This window comes from Mytilus edulis, chromosome 12, assembly GCF_963676685.1.
Source record: "Mytilus edulis chromosome 12, xbMytEdul2.2, whole genome shotgun sequence".
In the NCBI taxonomy this organism is placed as follows: domain Eukaryota; kingdom Metazoa; phylum Mollusca; class Bivalvia; order Mytilida; family Mytilidae; genus Mytilus; species Mytilus edulis.
This window is the reverse complement of record NC_092355.1, coordinates 30,347,715-30,366,625: the sequence shown is the minus strand read 5'-3', so window position 1 is coordinate 30,366,625 and position 18,911 is coordinate 30,347,715. Positions and strand designations below refer to the sequence as shown.

Below are 18,911 nucleotides of genomic sequence, written 5' to 3'. Positions count from 1 at the left end.
TGATTTATAATTATTGTAATTATCAAATCATTTAGTAAGATACAGAAACTTTCTAAAAATCCAAAAAATTAGATGCTTTCATCATGTTCAATATCAATTAGGAAGTGTACAAAAGTCCGGAATATGAAACATTACCAGCTATACAAGATTTGTGGTGGATATACATGTACATAACATTGTTACAGTGGATAAAACTTCACCCCTATTTTTTTATGGAGGTGAACTAGTTTGACATCATGTCCGGGCCATTTAGTATTTTACTTGGAAAAGTAAGACTGATAAAGCCACAAATAAATAACTGTTTATTGTATGTACATACATTCTAATTTGGTAATTTGTAAAATATTATACTACATGTATTTTGAAAAAGTACATATATAGTTATTGATTTGAACAATTGCACCAATAAACACCTGAGTATTCAAGAAAAAAATTGTATTAATGAACAGCCTTATAATCAAGTTATTCTTATTGCTGGTCTTTTAATTTCACACCCATGCTTTTTAATAATTCCAGAGCTTCTTTGTGAGCCTTTTCATCATCAGGTTTATTTAAAGGTTGATCTTTCGCTCTAGTTAAATATTTCAGCGCCATATTATGGTTCTTCAATCTGAGGTAAGTTTTCCCTAACATCAATAAGTTCATACTGTAAAAATTAGGATCTGCTTCTTCAGCTTTTTCAAAATAAGCCAGCGCCTCTTCATAAGTTGAAGTTGGTGGTGAAGCAAACAGTGCTGAAGCTATTTGTCTCATGTACCAAGGCATGTCTGCAAATAGAAAACACCAATACCCAAGTGAGTACAATGATGTTGCATCTTTTGGGTTTAATTCATTGGCTCTCTTTAAATGTTCCTTCACATGAAAGGCATTTGAAATTCTTTTTTTCGTGCCTTCATATTCTGCTGTGTAATCAAGTAGTATGGCATACCATTTGTGAGAGGCAAAATTATTGTCATTTAATTCTAGAGCTTTCTTGACATATTCAAAGGCTTCAAAAAAGCAGGCTTTCTTTTCATTGGTATTTTGAACTAGTTTTCCTTTGTCGCTCGCAGCCCTTGCCAGTCTCCACAAAATTTCATCATTCTGACAATCCTTGTACTGAATTAGGAAATCATACAGTTTAAGTATCTCATTAGCTGTATATATTTTATCAGCTTCTATAACAACTAATTCTTCTTTGGTCAATTCTTTGACCTCTTCTTTCTTTCCAAACCCAAAACTTAGAGCATGGACTGTTGCAAAAGGTTGAAATGCCAGTACAGGAAACAATGGATATTGGATTTTCTTGAACTGTTTATATGATTCCTTTCTCTGGGACCTCAAGAATCTGTATGCCACGCCACATGACTGTCTAAATTTTGTAAAAAATTTCAATGAACTTTGCATCATGAAGGTGGCACGGTAGTATTTGCTTCCAACGTTTTAGGTTGCTCCTTTGTGTACCCTACTTAGGTGAATACTTATGACACTGTGATTGGACATTAAAATGGATTATCAACCAGAAACATTTTTTTCAAGTATTTTAACCAATTATGAGTCTGAAAAATAGCAATTTTCAAATGTAACTATTGAAATAAATCTTTTAGAATTTTTTTAGAATATTGCATTTACTGCGGCCAAATATGATGTAAATGACTGGTTCCCTTAGACTGGTGACAATAGCTAAAAAAGTAAACGGTCATGATGGTGTTTCTCATTTATTTTTGAATATCTGAATGAAAGTACTTCAAGTTACAGTAGGTTTTAGGTCTTGGGGAGTGTTAGAAAGTCATGAAAATCTGAAAAATGTTAACATTGTCGCCTATGGCAGGGAAATACTACCGTGCCACCTGAATATGTTGTCAGTGTAATCAGTGAGTAATCTCTGAAACAAGTTCGGTTCATTTATTTTCCGGAAAACAAGAATCAGTAATCAATAAATAGTAGGAAATATGGTTGACTAGAAAATATGGTTTTGTTCGTTTTATTTACAAAGATTTATCCTCTAATGTGTCATGACAGATTTGATTTCTACCAGAGTGTACAGTGCATTATGTTCCCGGATTTTATTCTCAATCTGCCCGTACTTTTATGTAAATTATATCTTGAGTCCTAAAATCTTTCTTTTATTCCCTATACATCGTGGAACAAAGCCGGCTTCAGAAAAAAATATATCAAAAAGTACGAAATCTCACGTAGAAAGTTATATTAAAATCAAACACAGATAAATCATCAACTACTGTATACAATCAACTTTGTCAAAAGATATTTCGGTGTGGTTTTTAAGATTGTCAACCACTTTAATGAAAAAGGGGGGATAATTAATGAGATACATGCCTCTAGTGGACTAACCTGCCTCAGCCTCAGGCAGATTTGTCAATCCCACCTCCAAGCTGTTGACATCTTATGATGTCCACTCAGATTTTGAAACAAATTTTAATTTGATAAAAGATTCTGAAAAACTGGTAATGTTCAACAACAAGTTCATTCATTTTTTAAAGATTTTTTTATGAGAATGTCTGCTTTGTTAACCAATTGCGCTAAAAAAAGACCTGCTGTTTTGTAGAGGTGGGGGAAGACCTTTTTGGAGATGTCAGGATCGGGTGTTCAGGATAGACCCTTTCGAGATCCTGGAATTCTTGTTTCCAATTTTGGAATGCTGGGATTTAAATTTCTTTAAATTTTGGACCTCAGGATTTCATGTTTGAAGCCAGAGATTTCGGGACCAACAGAGGCGGATTTAGGGGGGGCCAAGGGTGGAAAAATTTGGCTGCTTATATAGGGAAGCACTGGAGCGGGCCCCCTCTTAGGCAGTCAGTGGGCCCCCACTTATGAAATTTCTGGATCTGCCACTTATCAGGTCCCCTCTGACAGCCCCATCCCCCTCCATAGCGAAAACAATTACTTTTAATGAATATTGTTAGCAAATGAATACTAGAACACCTATCTTTTTTTGCACATATAAATAAGATGTAGTATTCCATTCCAATTCCAATGTACATGTATAAAAAGTAAAAAAATTACAATTCAAAGTATCAGGCCTTCACCACAGAGCCTTGGCTCACACGGAACAGCAATCTTTAAAGAGCCCTACAATAACTACATGTAAAACAATTTAAAAACTTAAAATTAAAGGTCTAATCTATGTAAAAAAAACAAGAAACAATTGTGAACCACACCAACAAACAACAACAGTCATTAACATTTATCAAGTTAGGCCACAATTAAAAATATTTCAGTTTGCCCAAACCCGACCCATGATGACTGGGTGTGGGTAGGTAGGTAGGCAAATTTTTTTTTCTTTTTTTTTTCCAAATTTGCATGAAAATATTAAAAGATCTTAAAACAGTATATCTTTTTTTTTCTCTGTCAAACCTTTGTAGAGACAACCAAAAGCCATGAATTTAAAACCTCTATAAATAAATTAGTCTACTATATGATTTGTATCCTGAGATGTTTATAACCCTGACAATTGCTAACTGTGTGAAAGGGCTGTTGGATTTGTGAAGTGATTTTCAACAGTTCCATCAACATGATCAACACGATGTTTGTGTAAAAAAAATATCAGCTGATTATGTAATGATTAAATTTGTTTGCAGTTTTTAAATCCTATTCTATTAAAATAGATTAAATGTCCTAAAATATTTATATGAATTTTTATCTACCATCCTTAGTTTGTGTCTTTTTTATGTTTTGAAAACAAATTTATATTTTACATTATCACACAGGTAAACTAATTTGGCTATAAATAGATCAAAGCATGTTCTGTAGAATCTCCAAACTAAAAACGTATTTGTTATAATTTTATTTCTTTAAATAATCAAGTTTAAATTTTTGAAAATAATCATTATTGATTAAATGAAATTGCATAAAGTTAACGTTTTCTGAAGACTTTATTTTTAGGTCTGACATGGTTCTAGGGGCTTCCTCACAAATTGTATAAAAATCCAATATGGCGTCCATAACATGTTTTTACTTTTGCACATGTGAAAAAATATTTCTGACAAAAGTCAGATTTCTCTTGTCAAAAGGGATTTATATTTATATTGCAATAAATTATTCAGAAGGAGTGACATTCAGTTAAGATTATATTTCTGATTCTGTGAGCAATTATAGTTTTATCTAATTCTCCCAAACAGCAACGTACTGACTGTCTAATGAGACTTGTAAATTTGAACTATTCGAATAAAAGGGCATCTAATTTACATGATAAAGGAAGATTATAATTAAAGACAACAATTTATCAAGAAATAATTCCTTTTTATTCAGTAAAAACAAAATCTTCTTGCAAGATTATAAATTCGCAACTTCCAGATCCATTTCCTGTCAGAATAACATTAAAAATATTCGATTGCACATGGTTTTGAACAAATCTACCCAAATATTCTTATCAGATATTCAATAACACGATGAAATTAATGTTGAGCATATAGGTAAGGGTTTGGTAGTACAAACAACTACAGCATAAAAAAACTGTGCCACTTCACTTGTTATACTTCTTTACGTTCGTTAAATCAGAAGATAAAAACAGAGAACATCGAATATCGATTAACTGCGTCTCTTATACGCTTTCTTTTAATCTTATTCACAATTACTTTCAAACGCAAAGACGACAAACATTAAGTTTTGTACGATGACGGAGCTGACCCAAAATAAATCCGGAAAAAAAAAATTCTTCCAAAAAAACGTCAAAAAAAGAATTTGAGTCGGCGGGTTTATTTTGGGTCGGTCGCGTTTGGGCAAACATACAATCTTTTTATTTTGGCCTTACAATGTATCAAGCCCTTTAAGTTAAAAAAAGGAAATGTGATATGATTGCCAATTAGACAACTCTCCACAAGAGACCAAATTACACCGATATTAAACATCTATATGTCACTGTACTGCCTTCAACAATGAGCAAAACCCATACCATATAGTCAACTTTAAAAGGCCCAGAAATGACATGTTAAACAATTCAAATGAGTATTGTCAAATTTGTTATACATTGAATTTGTAAAATAAGATTATATGTTTATAATCTAGTGGTTCTTTTTTTCAGGATGGCACAACCACTATTGTTAGATTCTACATGGAGAGACCAACAGAAATTTGAAAATGCAGAAGCTGTTTATCAATGTACAATTGCTGGTACATCTGTAAGTCTGCATAAAACTATGTACACTAATTTAGATCTTTGGGCAGGAGTAACAAATTTGTTTAGGCCAAAAAAATTAATATGTGTTTCCGTAAACGTCCTGAAAAAAATTAAAGTAGGCAATATCAATCTTTTAACAAACAATTTTTAGCTGGTTGCTATTAGGGAAGTATTGTGACTTTAAAGATGCTTAGTCCAAATTGGCATAAAAAGAGTTGGGTAGGCACTAAAAATTAAGGTAGTCAGGTAGTTAGGGTTAGCGGAAACATGTATTATTATTTTTGGCCTTAGATCTTTGGGCAGGATTAACACAATGTATGATGTGTATTAACCTTACTATTTCAGCTTTTACTAGCTATAGGATTCTGATACCAGTATTCATTTGTATTTGTACATGTTGAATTTTTCAAGATATCCATAGAAATGATATAAACTGTAAACGGATACATGTTCATGTGCTTGCTCTTAAGGCCTACATCGATTTGTCCTACTCAGGGTTAGTAGAGTTTTCTCAACTGGCAATGGAAGAGTTTTGGTTGCCCACATGCACATTTATTAGCACTGATCTTTTAACTCAAGTCAACCCGAGTTGGACGATTCGAAGTAGGCCTAGATGAAAGCATGTTTTATTGGAATTTGGCAAAAAACAGAACAACTTCTGTTGATATTTCACAAATATTTTTTTATAGATTCATAGTTATCATCAAAATCATTTAAGAAATAGCATGTATAGTAAGGATGCTATTGTAACATTGTAAATTTTGGATCAATAATGTATATCATGATGTATAAGTAATTATTTATTAGTGCATGCAGTAAATTATATATCACACGTATTATAAAAACTTCATCAAGTTACCATTGTAGATAAAAATAAAATTAACATACACATAGAAAACTAAAAGTACAACATTGATCTGATCTGAAAATAAAGATTGAACAAAAATAGCAATGTTCAATCTAATTGGTTTTTGTTATTTCCACATTGGGCAGCCATTTCCGACAACTCCCATGAAATTTAACCTTAAAATTGTTGAAAAATTTGGAATTCAAATGCTTACACATCATCAGATCATTCTCACATTGTAAATAGGAAATTAATTCTTACGAAGAGAAAAAAAGAAATATTGGTGGAATAAACAGGATAATAAAATTTCTGTTAAATCTGTGTTCTCCCAGGGTCCAATCGTAGAAGTGTGGAAATAACATAATCCATATTTCACGTATATGGTGAAGTGTATAAAATTATACATTTTTGTACTTACTACTTATTTTATAATATGATTAATATTATGTAGAGTGGCTTTCATCAATTTATCATGATAAAGGACAAACAACTGCAACCTTTGACAAATGTTTGAGGAATAAAATAAAATAATAATTAATAAACCATACTTTGACCTTTTTGTTTGGCGCTATTAAATAGATTATAAATATTGAAATAAAAAATGCATATATTTCTAGGGCAATAATAAAGAGAATTCTGGGTCAAGCAAATTAATAAATGAAATAGCTGAAGCCAGACAACAAATTCAAAAAGCTTTATCTTCTGTGAGTAAAATTGCTGTTGTTCATGTTATTATTTCATTCTTTTAAGCATGTAGATATTTAGTGCAAAGCAATCTAGTTACAACTGACTGTTTTATAATAGCTATCTGTCTTTCTTTTCTTAACATTTCTATAAGGGCTATTCCAGAAAAAAATGTATGGGGGGGTTGGAAGGCAGTTTTTGTCAGCACCCACCACCCAGACAATTGTAATTGAGAATTATAGTGCATTATAGTGTGAAAAGTTGCTCTGATACCCATCACCCATGTATTATTAATATAATGTGCCTTCCAACCCCCTTATACATTTTTTTCTGGAATAGCCCTAACAAATTATGACCTTGCACACCATTAATCAAAAAAAAATCTGTGCATTATACATAACTGGATACGGTAATAAGGCAGTAGACTGCCATTGAATAATCAATTTTGATGACAGACTACTGTGTTATTACCATAGTCAGTTGTGTATAATGCGCACATTTTTCTCAAGTTAATCTGGCATAAAAGATGTGTGTTATGCATCAATAAGTTATGTGTATAATACACAGATTTGTTTCTTTAGTTACATGGACCAAAATTAGTTTTGTTTTATGCATCAATGTGTTTTATACAGAAAAGAAAGAATATTTTCTCTTAATACATGCAGATAGTTATTATAAAACAGTCTTCAATTCACCTTAAGTTGAATAAACCAACCCAATGTTAATTTTTACATCATATCTGGTTAGTTAGGGCTTTAATGTTTTGCAGTCTGTATACATTATGTATATTCCTGCTTTAGTTTACAAATGCTTAAGACCATGAAGACCAAGATAAACATGGTAAAGGTACACACACTTATATCATGTAATATGTATATAAAGGAATATATAATATTTGATGTAAAATTTTATAGAATGGATTACAAGAATAGTTAATGAAGGTTGAAATTTAAATACTAGTAATTTTATTATACTTGTACATTTCAATTTAAAAACATAATATAATATATATATACATCAAGAAATTTCATCAATAAACATGATAAAAAAATACAAAAACTTCAGAAAATAGGTTTGGTTTGAATTCCATTGTAATTTGGTCGCATCATGATTTGACATTAAACAGTAAAATGAAAATTGCACATGTTATTCTGAAAATGAAAAATTCAATTTGATCTGAATGTCATCAATGTTGAAAAATAGATGTTGGGTAAATTAGTCTTGAGATGGCAAACCAACAATCAAAATAACCAAAATGATACTTAAAGAAAATTGACGAACAATAAACAGACTTCAACAACCAATATTTTTCCATACCTTATGCATATGCCTAGCTTTTAATCATTCAATCTTTAAAAGTTATGAATAAATTTGCTGACGCAAAAATTAGCATCCTCATGTGTTTATGGTGTTTTGATTCTGCAAAATAATTATATATATATATATATATATATATATATAAGTACAGAGTGTTGATTATCACTAAATAGATTATAATTCACTGCTTTTTGCTTCTTAAAAATGCGATATTTATTTCTGTGAATAAATTCATTTGAAAATACAGTAAAAATGTTTAATAAAAAAAAGTTAATAGAATTATTTATTTTATGAATTAAAGTTTATTGAAGCAAATTTTTTATATATATATATTTTTTAATTAGTACTTCAAAAAAGCAATTAGTAATGATTAGAAACAGAAGTTAAGTCTACATATATACTACATGTATATCAAAATTTGATCTTTTTAAATTCTGTTAATTAACTTTACATTCCACTTTTCTGTTTTTTTTTGCCATCATTCAGGTATTGGTATATATAGCAAAAATATTGTGTTGTTTTAAAATGCTTCTGATTTTTTGTTCAAATACATGTTGTATACATAGATTATTCCCCCTTATTTTGTTCTTCTAATAATCATCATACATGTTGTATGTACATACAAAATATTCTTTCTTTTTTACACGTTTTACAGAAATGTTGAAAATTATTTTCTGAGCAAGGTGTATACCATAGTGCTATACTAAGTGATCCACCTTTTATTCATCATCTAAATTAACATGTTCTATAAACATGATAAATGCAAAAATATTTTTGGCATATTTGAAGTCTCGTCTCTTTTATAACTAGTCTGACAATATTCAACATATCTGTATTTAGATTTCTGTTAGTACTTTTACATTTTGATTCAATATATTTTTTATGTTCATTATGTTTTTTCTCTGTTATAAATACATTTTTTTAGCTCACCTGGCCCGAAGGGCCAAGTGAGCTTTTCTCATCACTTGGCGTCCGTCGTCCGTCGTCGTTAACTTTTACAAAAATCTTCTTCTCTGAAACTGCAGGGCCAAATTTAACCAAACATGGCCAAAATCAATATTAGGGTATTAAGTTTAAAAATTGTGTCTGGTGACCCGGCCAACCAACCAAGATGGCCGCCATGGCTAAAAATAGAACATAGGGGTAAAATGCAGTTTTTGGCTTATAACTCAGAAACCAAAGCATTTAGAGCAAATCTGACATGGGGTAAAATTGTTTATCAGGTCAAGATCTATCTGCCCTGAAATTTTCAGATGAATCGGACAACCCGTTGATAGGTTGCTGCCCCTGAATTGGTAATTTTGAGAAAATCTTGCTGTTTTTGGTTATTATCTTGAATATTATTATAGATAGAGATAAACTGTAAATAGCAAAAATGTTCAGCAAAGTAAGATCTACAAATAAGTCAACATGACCAAAATGGTCTGTTGACCCCTTTGAAGTTATTGCCCTTTATAGTCAATTTTTAACCATTTTTCGTAAATCTTAATTATCTTTTACAAAAATCTTCTCCTCTGAAACTACTGGACCTAATTAAACCAAACTGGGCCACAATCATCATTCAGGTATCTAGTTTAAAAATTGTGTCGGGTGATCCGGCCAACCAACCAAGATGGCCGCCATGGCTAAAAATAGAACATAGGGGTAAAATGCAGTTTTTGGCTTATCACTCAAAAACCGAAGCATTTAGAGCAAATCTGACATGTGGTAAAATTGTTTATCAGGTCAAGATCTATCTGCCCTGAAATTTTGAGATGAATCGGACAACTCGTTGATAGGTTGCTGCCCCTGAATTGGTAATTTTAAGGAAATTTTGCTGTTTTTGGTTATTATCTTGAATATTATTATAGATAGAGATAAACTGTAAACAGCAAAAATGTTCAGCAAAGTAAGATCTACAAACAAGTCAACATGACCAAAATGGTCTGTTGACCCCTTTCAGTCAGAGCTCAGACATAAATAAGTCTAAATCTGCTTTTGACTCATAGAGGTCTAAATTTGTAAGTTTTAGGATTAGTCCCCCTTTAATGCAAGACAAAATACGACTTTAATAAGTCAAATGTTGTTAAGCAAGAAATAATTGACCAGAATCAAAAAGTTGCAAATATTGACTCCTACAAGTCGATAAGTGATCAAAATTGGTTAACTTCAAGACCCACGCATATTTATAAGGAGGTCATGCATCTAAATCAAATAATGACAACATTGAAAGCCAATGCTTTGTCTTCTAAAGAAAAATATGAATGAGAGTCTAAAAAATCGGAGATAATGTTAATTAACCTTACAATGCAACCACCTGGTACTACACTTAATGAGTAAAAACATCTGTGTTTAGTAAGGATGTTCAATTAGACAATTACATATAGATAGCTCAAGTCCTTGTGAACTCTCAGACAGGTTTTTGCTGTCATAGGTTGTGTAGTTTGGCCACCAAGTGAAATTAAGTTTTTTCATCAATATAAATAGACCTAAACAAGTCTATCATTTTATGACTTAGATAAGTCTAAAATTGAAAACACATTTTTATGATAAATACATGTTTTGACTTCTTTAAGTCAAAAACAAAAATAGACTTGTTTATGTCTGAGCTCTGACTGCCTTTAGGAGTTATTGCCCTTTATAGTCAATTTTTAACCATTTTTCGTAAATCTTAGTTATCTTTTACAAAAATCTTCTCCTCTGAAACTACTGGACCAAATTAAACCAAACTTAGCCACAATCATCATTGGGGTATCTAGTTTAAAAATTGTGTCCGGTGACCCGGCCAACCAACCAAGATGGCTGCCATGGCTAAAAATAGAACATAGGGGTAAAATGCAGTTTTTGGCTTATCACTCAAAAACCAAAGCATTTAGAGCAAATCTGACATGTGGTAAAATTGTTTATCAGGTCAAGATCTATCTGCAACAACAAAAGAAAGAGAATTTTTAACGACCTCAGCTGGCTTTACAACCCTTGCTGCCCTTATATGATAATTTTTTATTACCTTTTTGTTTTTTGGCAAAAGGGGGGGGGGGGGGTTGCGCAACAACAAAACTACTTCACAACTTTCTCATTACTTTGCATTTCTTGTGAGACAAATTTTACAAAAATTCTCCCCTGAAACAACTGTTGAATTTAAACAAACTTGGTTTAAATCACCACTAGGATATCCAGGGACCACTGTGTATGATGACCCTGCCTGCCCACATAGCTGAAATAAAACATAGGTTTCAAATGCACTTTTTAGTATTATATCTCTGAAACTAAACGACAGTACAACAGTCATGACAGTTGCATTTATCATGCAACAATTGTAAATAAAAATATCAGGTGAGCGACACAGGGTCCTTGGACCCTCTAGTTTATTTTCATGATTATCATCTTTTCATTCGAACATTTCTCATACATGTATTTGCAGGGCTTAAAAATTCATGGTCAAAATAGATATTTAGTTTCTCTTTATCTTAACCTGTCTACTTGATTTACTTGTTCAATAACATGAATAAACTTCATCCCGTTCATATTGTTTGTATTTAGCGATTTATTTGAAGTTCTTTTCTTAAAGTCAGTAGTCACACTAAGGAGAAAATTCACCAACTATTTATTATGTTTATTGAAGAAGGAAAACATGTCTAATCAAAATCCTATACAGAGCAAAAAAATATGATTCAGCTCCACTAAAATTAAATTACTTAATTAGGTACAAGGTGGACTCTCAAACCTATTGATTTGAGAAAGTTGTTCAGGGCTATTCCAGAAAAAAATGTATGGGGGGTTGGAAGGCAGTTTTTGTCAGCAACCGCCACCCAGACAATTGTAATTGAGAATTATAGTGCATTATAGTGTGAAAAGTTGCTCTGAAACCCATCACCCATGTATTATTAATATAATGTGCCTTTCAACCCCCCCCCCCCCCCCCCCCCCATACATTTTTTTCTGGAATAACCCTTACTTAATTAGGTACAAGGTGGACTCTCAAACCTATTGATTTGAGAAAGTTGTTTATATTTTTTTATTGCTTTACATTTCCTATTGTGTATGCTTTCATTGTTGTAATTATACATGGAGTTTATAGTCATCTAAATGGTTATTTCTCTAATTTTCAAGCTATTTTCCCATTTCTTGATCGGTGTGAGAAAAATATTTCTCCTCACTAGTGAAAAATCTGTTCTCTGCAAATGATTGGTAGAAATTTAATTGTGACCTTAAATTTTCTTGGTTTCTTCTGAATTTCCCCATTGTGACGTCATGAAAAAGGCGACCATGCCTGATGACGCCACATATAAAGTACACAACTTTCTTCAAATCTTTGAAAAAGAAAAATAAAAATCATTAAAGAAACAGATTCCACCACTATCACTATAACTCGTGTATTACAATTCTCGACAGATAAATTTTAATTATTTAAAAAGCTATGCAAGCCTCACGCTTTAAATAATAAAATTTTACTGTCTTAAGTGGAGAAATATTGTAACTCACTTGTTGCAGTTGTGGAATCTATATACTTATGGTTGGCAAACTAGGCATATATATTTTCTAGATCTGATATTTTGTCAAACATAGACTATACATGTACATTGTGCACAATCGTTGGCTATCAATTTTTAAAGATTGAGGAAAAATTGTTATTTCCTGGATATTTGATTTCATGCATGTTTTACTCCAATCTAATTAAAATTAAATCTCAAACTCGCTCATTTTTTAATGCTTGGTCGCTGCGTTTAGATTGGTTTTACCCATATCTGCATTCAGACCTTTAGTTAGTTAGTAATTTGTTGATCATTGAAAGTCATGTTTTACCTACTCACAAATCCATTAAAAATTGAAAAAAAATAATGAATTCACCAAAGTTATTAGATCTATAAATTTAGAATTTACTTTCATTGTTTATTGTATGGATGACAAAGATGCATCAAGATCTAAACACATGTATCATTTCTATTATAACATGTACAACATTGTATAATATGATTTTAAAGAAAACCTTTGTAAATGCTCACAATTATTGCTGACTTCAAATGGCACTTCATATTCAAATAAAAATATTCTCTGTCAAATAACATTGAAAAAAGGATACAGACAATTTTTTTCTAGCATTAGTAGTTCTATTGACATCTCCTTTTACATTTCTAAAGCTCTAGACCAAAAAGTTCTATTAAACTTGTAAAGGAGATATAGATCTTTGTTTAGAGGTAATATTTACACTTATTTTCTATGTAGAGTGGTGGTTCAGCTTTATCTTCGGGAGGAGATGGACAGTTCAACAACAGAATGAACACACTAGAAACAGAAAATAAAGAACTCAAGAAAAGTAAGTTTCACCAAACAAATGCTGAAATATGATTCCCCTCCCCATTCAGACCATCATGACCCTCATGTATAATCATCTGTTAATGTAGATTAGGGCTATTCCAGAAAAAAATGTATTGGGGGTTGGGGGGTTGGAAGGCACTATAAATTAATAATACATGGGTGATGGGTATCAGAGCAACTTTTCACACTATAATTCTCAATTACAATTGTCTGGGTGGCGGGTGCTGACAAAAACTGCCTTCCAACCCCCCCCCCCCCCCCCCCCCCCCCCATACATTTTTTTCTGGAATAGGCCTTAGTAGATTTCCATTAGTTACTTCTATACAGTAAACAAAATTTGGAACAGGGAATCTGAATGTTGATATATTTCTTCAAATCATATAAGCTTACCTACTTAAACCTTTGAACCAAAACATTGTATAAAACCGTGTTGATGTTGTGTACATGTAAGCACATAAGCATGAAGTTGCCTGTAAATTTTGTAGGTTTGGGTTTTTTTTAAGTTCAACAACAAAATAATAAAAAAAAAATTTAACTTCAATTAAACAAAAGCATACTTGCTTGTAAAATTTACTTTTCTCCAAAAATCGTATTTTAAATTATTGAGTCACAATTTTTAACAAGAATGGTAGAGAATAAAGCAAACAACTTTAAAAGATATTTTATTTCAAATCAATTTTAGAAATGAAAAAGCAAAGAATACAGGGTATCCATCAATGACACAAAATCAGTACATGCACAACAAAAAAATAATGTGCAAATGATGTGTATAACAATAATGTTAATTTGGTTTTAGATAACAAAATCAGTATCTTTTCCAATAAAAATACTTTGTAAAGATCCTGATAGAGAATTTTTCACAGTACCGTGGGATCAAAAAGAAAAGGAACAGTGCTTATGTTCTTCATCTGAAAGTCACAGTGAGATCTTTAACACAAAGCATGAGTGGAATTCTTTGCAAATAATTCTGGTAGACATTGTTAGTTGTAAGACCACAAAATCAGGCGGGATAAAAAAAAAAGAACATACTCGAAAGTAGAACATATTAAAAAATAAAATAGTTCCTACACATCATGCACATGCAGGCTGTAGGTCAGGTGTAAATATAAAACACAGTTATTTCAATATAGATAAATTTACCCAGGATTATCTCCCTTTTACCTTGTGTATATTTGTATTGCTAATAAGGAGTACTCTGTAAACTGTAAATATAAATACAAGGACGTTTGTAATTTAAATTTCTGAATTTTATAGTTGTTGACGATATGAAGAAAATGGTTTCAAAGTTAGAAAGCAGAGTCACAGCCCTTGAAGGTGGAAAAAGTTCAGCAACAGTATCTAAGCCGGCTCCTGTTCCAGCAGATGATGATGATGATGATGATGATTTTGACCTCTTTGGAGATGATGATGTAATGGTTTATTGATCATTTTACTTTTTTTTTGTACAAAATATCTGAAGGTTCCTTTTGGTGGTAAAAATAACTCTGATAAAGAAACTCTAGAATCAATATAAAACTGAAACATACATGTAGAGAATATTATAATTATAATGGTCTTTCAGGGGGGAAGGGTAGTTCAATTGTAGTTTAAGGTCAAGGACATAAATAAATTGTGGGTCAGTCATGTGATCGTAAACACACATTATTTTTGGCCGAACATTAATACTTATATCTTAGGCATGTAACATGCTTCAAATCAGTTTAGACAGAAGAATGAATGCATGTTTAATCAAAATAGCAGTAAATTGAATAGATTTTGGGGATTTCAATACCAAAATGTGGACTTCACACCATTCATGCATACAACATTTTGAGATAGGTATGCACTGTTAGCCATCAGTCTGATACCCAATACTAATAAAATTGTATTCAGACTATTTTATTTGTAATTATAGATTATCGATTAATTATAGATTATCGGTGATCATCTCAACGAGATTGATTTTCTCGCTTGAGCCGGGACGGCTCAAGCGAGAAAGGCAATCGAGTTGAGATGAACAATGATAATCTTTTTATCGCTATTTTACCTATGACGACGTTGTCAATTTCATGTCAATTTCGGTAGCAACACCACGTGCATGCTTAGTTTCTAGCGATAATTTTCCATCTCAAGCGAGAAGCATGATATGAAAATTATCACAAAAAGAGATCAAAGAAAAAATGCACAAAATAGCGATAAAACTTTATATTAACTGTTTAATACCTAAAAAAAATGTGGAATATTGGTCTTAGAACTAGAAATTGAAAAAGATTTTGGTGCAGACTGGATTAACATTCACAATTATTTTTGGATCAAATATAGGTGTTATAAAACATGTAAAATGAATATGAAAATTCCTTGATTAAAAATATATAAATGTCTTTTTTTTTCCAGGAAGAGGCACAAGCTGAAGCTGAAAAAATTAAACAGGAAAGAATAAAGGCATATGCTGACAAAAAAGCTAAAAGTATGAAATAGTTCATTATATTTGATATAATATAGGGGTACTTATTTTGTCTTTTATTTAAACACAAATACCTATCTGCTTACATAAAAATAAGAAGATGTGGTACATGTATGAGTGCGAATTCAATGAGACAACACTCCAACTAAGTCATAATGTATAAAAAGTTAACAGCCATAGGTCAAAGTATGGCCTTCAACAAGTAGCCTTGGCCTACACCAAACAGCAAGCTATAAAGGGCTCAAAAATGATAAACAATTCAAACAGGAAAACTAACAGTCTAATCTATACCAAAAACTGTAATGGATTGCACTTACAAGTATCTGTTAAAAAAAAAACCTAACCGACCATTCATTGCTATAGGCTGGACAATCTGGAAATATTTGGTCATTCTCAACTGAGGGGGGACCATGAAGACTTGGCATTTGAATGATTAAAAACAGCAATAAATGAAAATATTGATACTTCTAATTCTATAATGAAAATTCAAATAAATATAATTTAAATAAGCAATGAATTAGCATGTTCACCATTCCTTGTATGGAAGAATAAAATACTTCCGATCGGGCTACACTGTACAGCATAGACACGGTTTGTACTGGTGAAAGTTCCTCCATCGTTCAATTTTCATCCATGGAGATCCCTGCAGGAAAACTAACAGTCTAATCTATACCAAAAACTGTAATGGATTGCACTTACAAGTATCTGTTTAAAAAAAAAACCTAACCGACCATTCATTGCTATAGGCTGGACAATCTGGAAATATTTGCCCTCAGCATGGGCATGTAAGATGGGTGAAAAAAAGCAAAAAAATTGGTTTCCACCGTAAAGTAAAATGTGAAAGAGGTACATGATAGGAATTAGTTATGATATGAAGGGAAGAAGGTTAAGACTATTTGGCTATTTATTTAAGGTATTTTTGACATATAGCTCTTCAACGATTTTCGGTACTTACCCATCTTCGGATTTCAAATGTTTGGCTTTGAGCGTTCCTGATGAAGGTAAATCCAGAAAAGCGCTTCGGACGCAATAAATTATTAAACGTGTTGTTTTCCATATTTTAAGACCATATGCTATGAATGAAATGACGTGTGGAATAAACGGTGTTTGCTCTTGTCAACACCTCCCACTTCTACTAAAAATTAAATTTCAGCATAGCAGTATATGATTAAAGGTAGATATTCCATATAATTAGTGACTTATAACTATATTACTATTTCTATTTTCAGAACCTGTTTTAATAGCTAAATCAAGTATTGTATTAGATGTAAAACCCTGGGATGATGAAACAGACATGAAAGAATTAGAAAGATGTGTTAGAACTGTAGTAATGGATGGGCTTGTATGGGGAAATTGTAAGTTTACTTAGAAAGATGTGTTAGAACTGTAGTAATGGATGGGCTTGTATGGGGAAATTGTAAGTTTACTTAGATATGGTATGAAGAACAGTTTTAAGTCCAGGGGTTAGTCTGAGTATTGTTTTTGATTAACCTTTTAATATTGTATCTGCTAACTTTTTCTGTTTATACCAATACATGGAGTGGATGCTTGCGATGAGATTTGTTTTAACTAGTTTATTTTGGTTAACATGGTTAAGGTATAAAAAAGTTACATTTATGTGATGATAATCAGTTATAGTACAAGATGATAATCAATATTTATTCTTATATTCTAGCAAAACTGGTACCTGTTGGTTATGGAATTAAAAAGTTACAGATAATGTGTGTAGTAGAAGATGACAAAGTGGGAACAGATGATTTAGAAGATGCAATAACACATTTTGAAGATTTTGTAAGTTATATGTGTCTATTCACTAGGCTGTCAACACTGGGGTTGTGAGTTTGAACCCTGCACCTAGCAGTTGCATTTGGCTCCAATCTTTATTAAGCAGTATTACCAGTTTTCCTGCCATTTGTGGGTAGTTCTATCTAGGTACTCTGACTCCTTCCACCAATAAAAACGATCTACCCCAAAAATAACTGACCATAATCAATCAATTACGAGTTCAAGAGTTTCATTTTATTTTAAAGAATTTAATTGCTGACTTTTTGTTCTGTAGAAATATTTTTAAGAATGAGGAACTTTCTGAAAGGTAATGGGGCTTAAAGTCAGGCTTATAAAGAGTAATGAAGGAAAATTCAAAACTTAATGAGATGGAGGTATATATTAAAGTATGGGTCATCATAAGTCCTCTATTGAAAAGACTATTGACTTTTAGTTTGTCATTTAATAATCAAAACACAGCTATTAACCTCCAATGGAATTTGTTTTTTTCTCATATGTACAATTTTTCAAATAGCTATGTATAAAAAAAAGTAGACTATCAAATTAAAAGCTGTTCATTTTGTTTTTAGGGTATGTCAATAAATAAACACATTTTCAGATGGAGGGGGGGGAGTAGAATTAAGTAGTTGATCATCTTTCAAAAGCTCACTAGTAATTTGTCAGCCTTAATTGTAAGCTGTTAACCTTTAAAAATAAAAAAAAGTCTTCTCCAATAATCAACTTTAATTTGTCAACAATAAATAGAATTAATATTTATTTGCATGATACAGTTGATTTTCTTTTTACATATATTATATTTTATTTTTTTAGTATTTTATTTTTTTTAGTATTTTATTTTTTCTTCTCTTGCAGGTACAAAGTGTAGATGTATCATCATTCAACAAGATTTAAATCACCACTAACACAATGGAAAAGTGCCAATAGTGACTTAAAAGACAAACACTTAATAAATTATCACCAACATACAATGTTGTTAAAAATACTGTAAATTTACAATTTTTTGCTGTATTTATGCCCACATTACATTTTCCCTGGTCTGTATGTAGATACCGGTATGTCAGGAAATTTGTTTCCGTTCTTTGAATACAGTTTGCCTCAACTAAATGTTATAAAGCTCATACATGTTGCTTATTACCATAAAACACAGGTCTGAATTTTGGAGGCCTCACTTACAATGTTCTATAGTTTTGCCCTTTTACAAATGGAAAAATTTCTGGACTACTGTGGATTCATTTATTTTCGTGGGTATCAATTTTCGTGGATTGCTGAAAACTTGCATATTCGTGGATACTTGATTTCGTGGTTTAGCCAATCTCCGTATACAACGCCTATTGAAAATATTATATTCGTTGAACATTTGAATTCGTGGTTCACCTGTACCCACGAAACCCACGAAAATTGGTATACAACGAATTAAAATGAAT

General features: G+C 31.6%; 2 protein-coding genes across 3 annotated transcripts; one reads left to right on the top strand and one right to left on the bottom strand.

The window, feature by feature from the left end:
• Positions 1-285: 285 nt before the first annotated feature.
• LOC139498227 (regulator of microtubule dynamics protein 1-like) lies at positions 286-1,391 on the bottom strand. Its single transcript, XM_071286598.1, has one exon. It carries the CDS (start codon positions 1,387-1,389, stop codon positions 469-471), a length of 921 nt encoding a protein of 306 aa, XP_071142699.1. The 5' UTR covers positions 1,390-1,391; the 3' UTR covers positions 286-468.
• Positions 1,392-2,098: 707 nt separating this feature from the next.
• On the top strand, positions 2,099-18,455 carry LOC139498228 (elongation factor 1-delta-like). Of its 2 annotated transcripts, XM_071286599.1 has the most exons (9): positions 2,099-2,160; positions 5,021-5,117; positions 6,581-6,667; positions 13,167-13,257; positions 14,514-14,668; positions 15,633-15,705; positions 16,932-17,057; positions 17,378-17,493; positions 18,340-18,455. In XM_071286599.1, exons 2-9 carry the CDS (start codon positions 5,022-5,024, stop codon positions 18,376-18,378), a joined length of 783 nt encoding a protein of 260 aa, XP_071142700.1. In that variant the 5' UTR covers positions 2,099-2,160; position 5,021; the 3' UTR covers positions 18,379-18,455. The 2 variants fall into 2 exon arrangements, with proteins under 2 accessions (XP_071142700.1, XP_071142701.1); XM_071286600.1 differs by lacking the exon at positions 6,581-6,667.
• Positions 18,456-18,911: the final 456 nt, after the last annotated feature.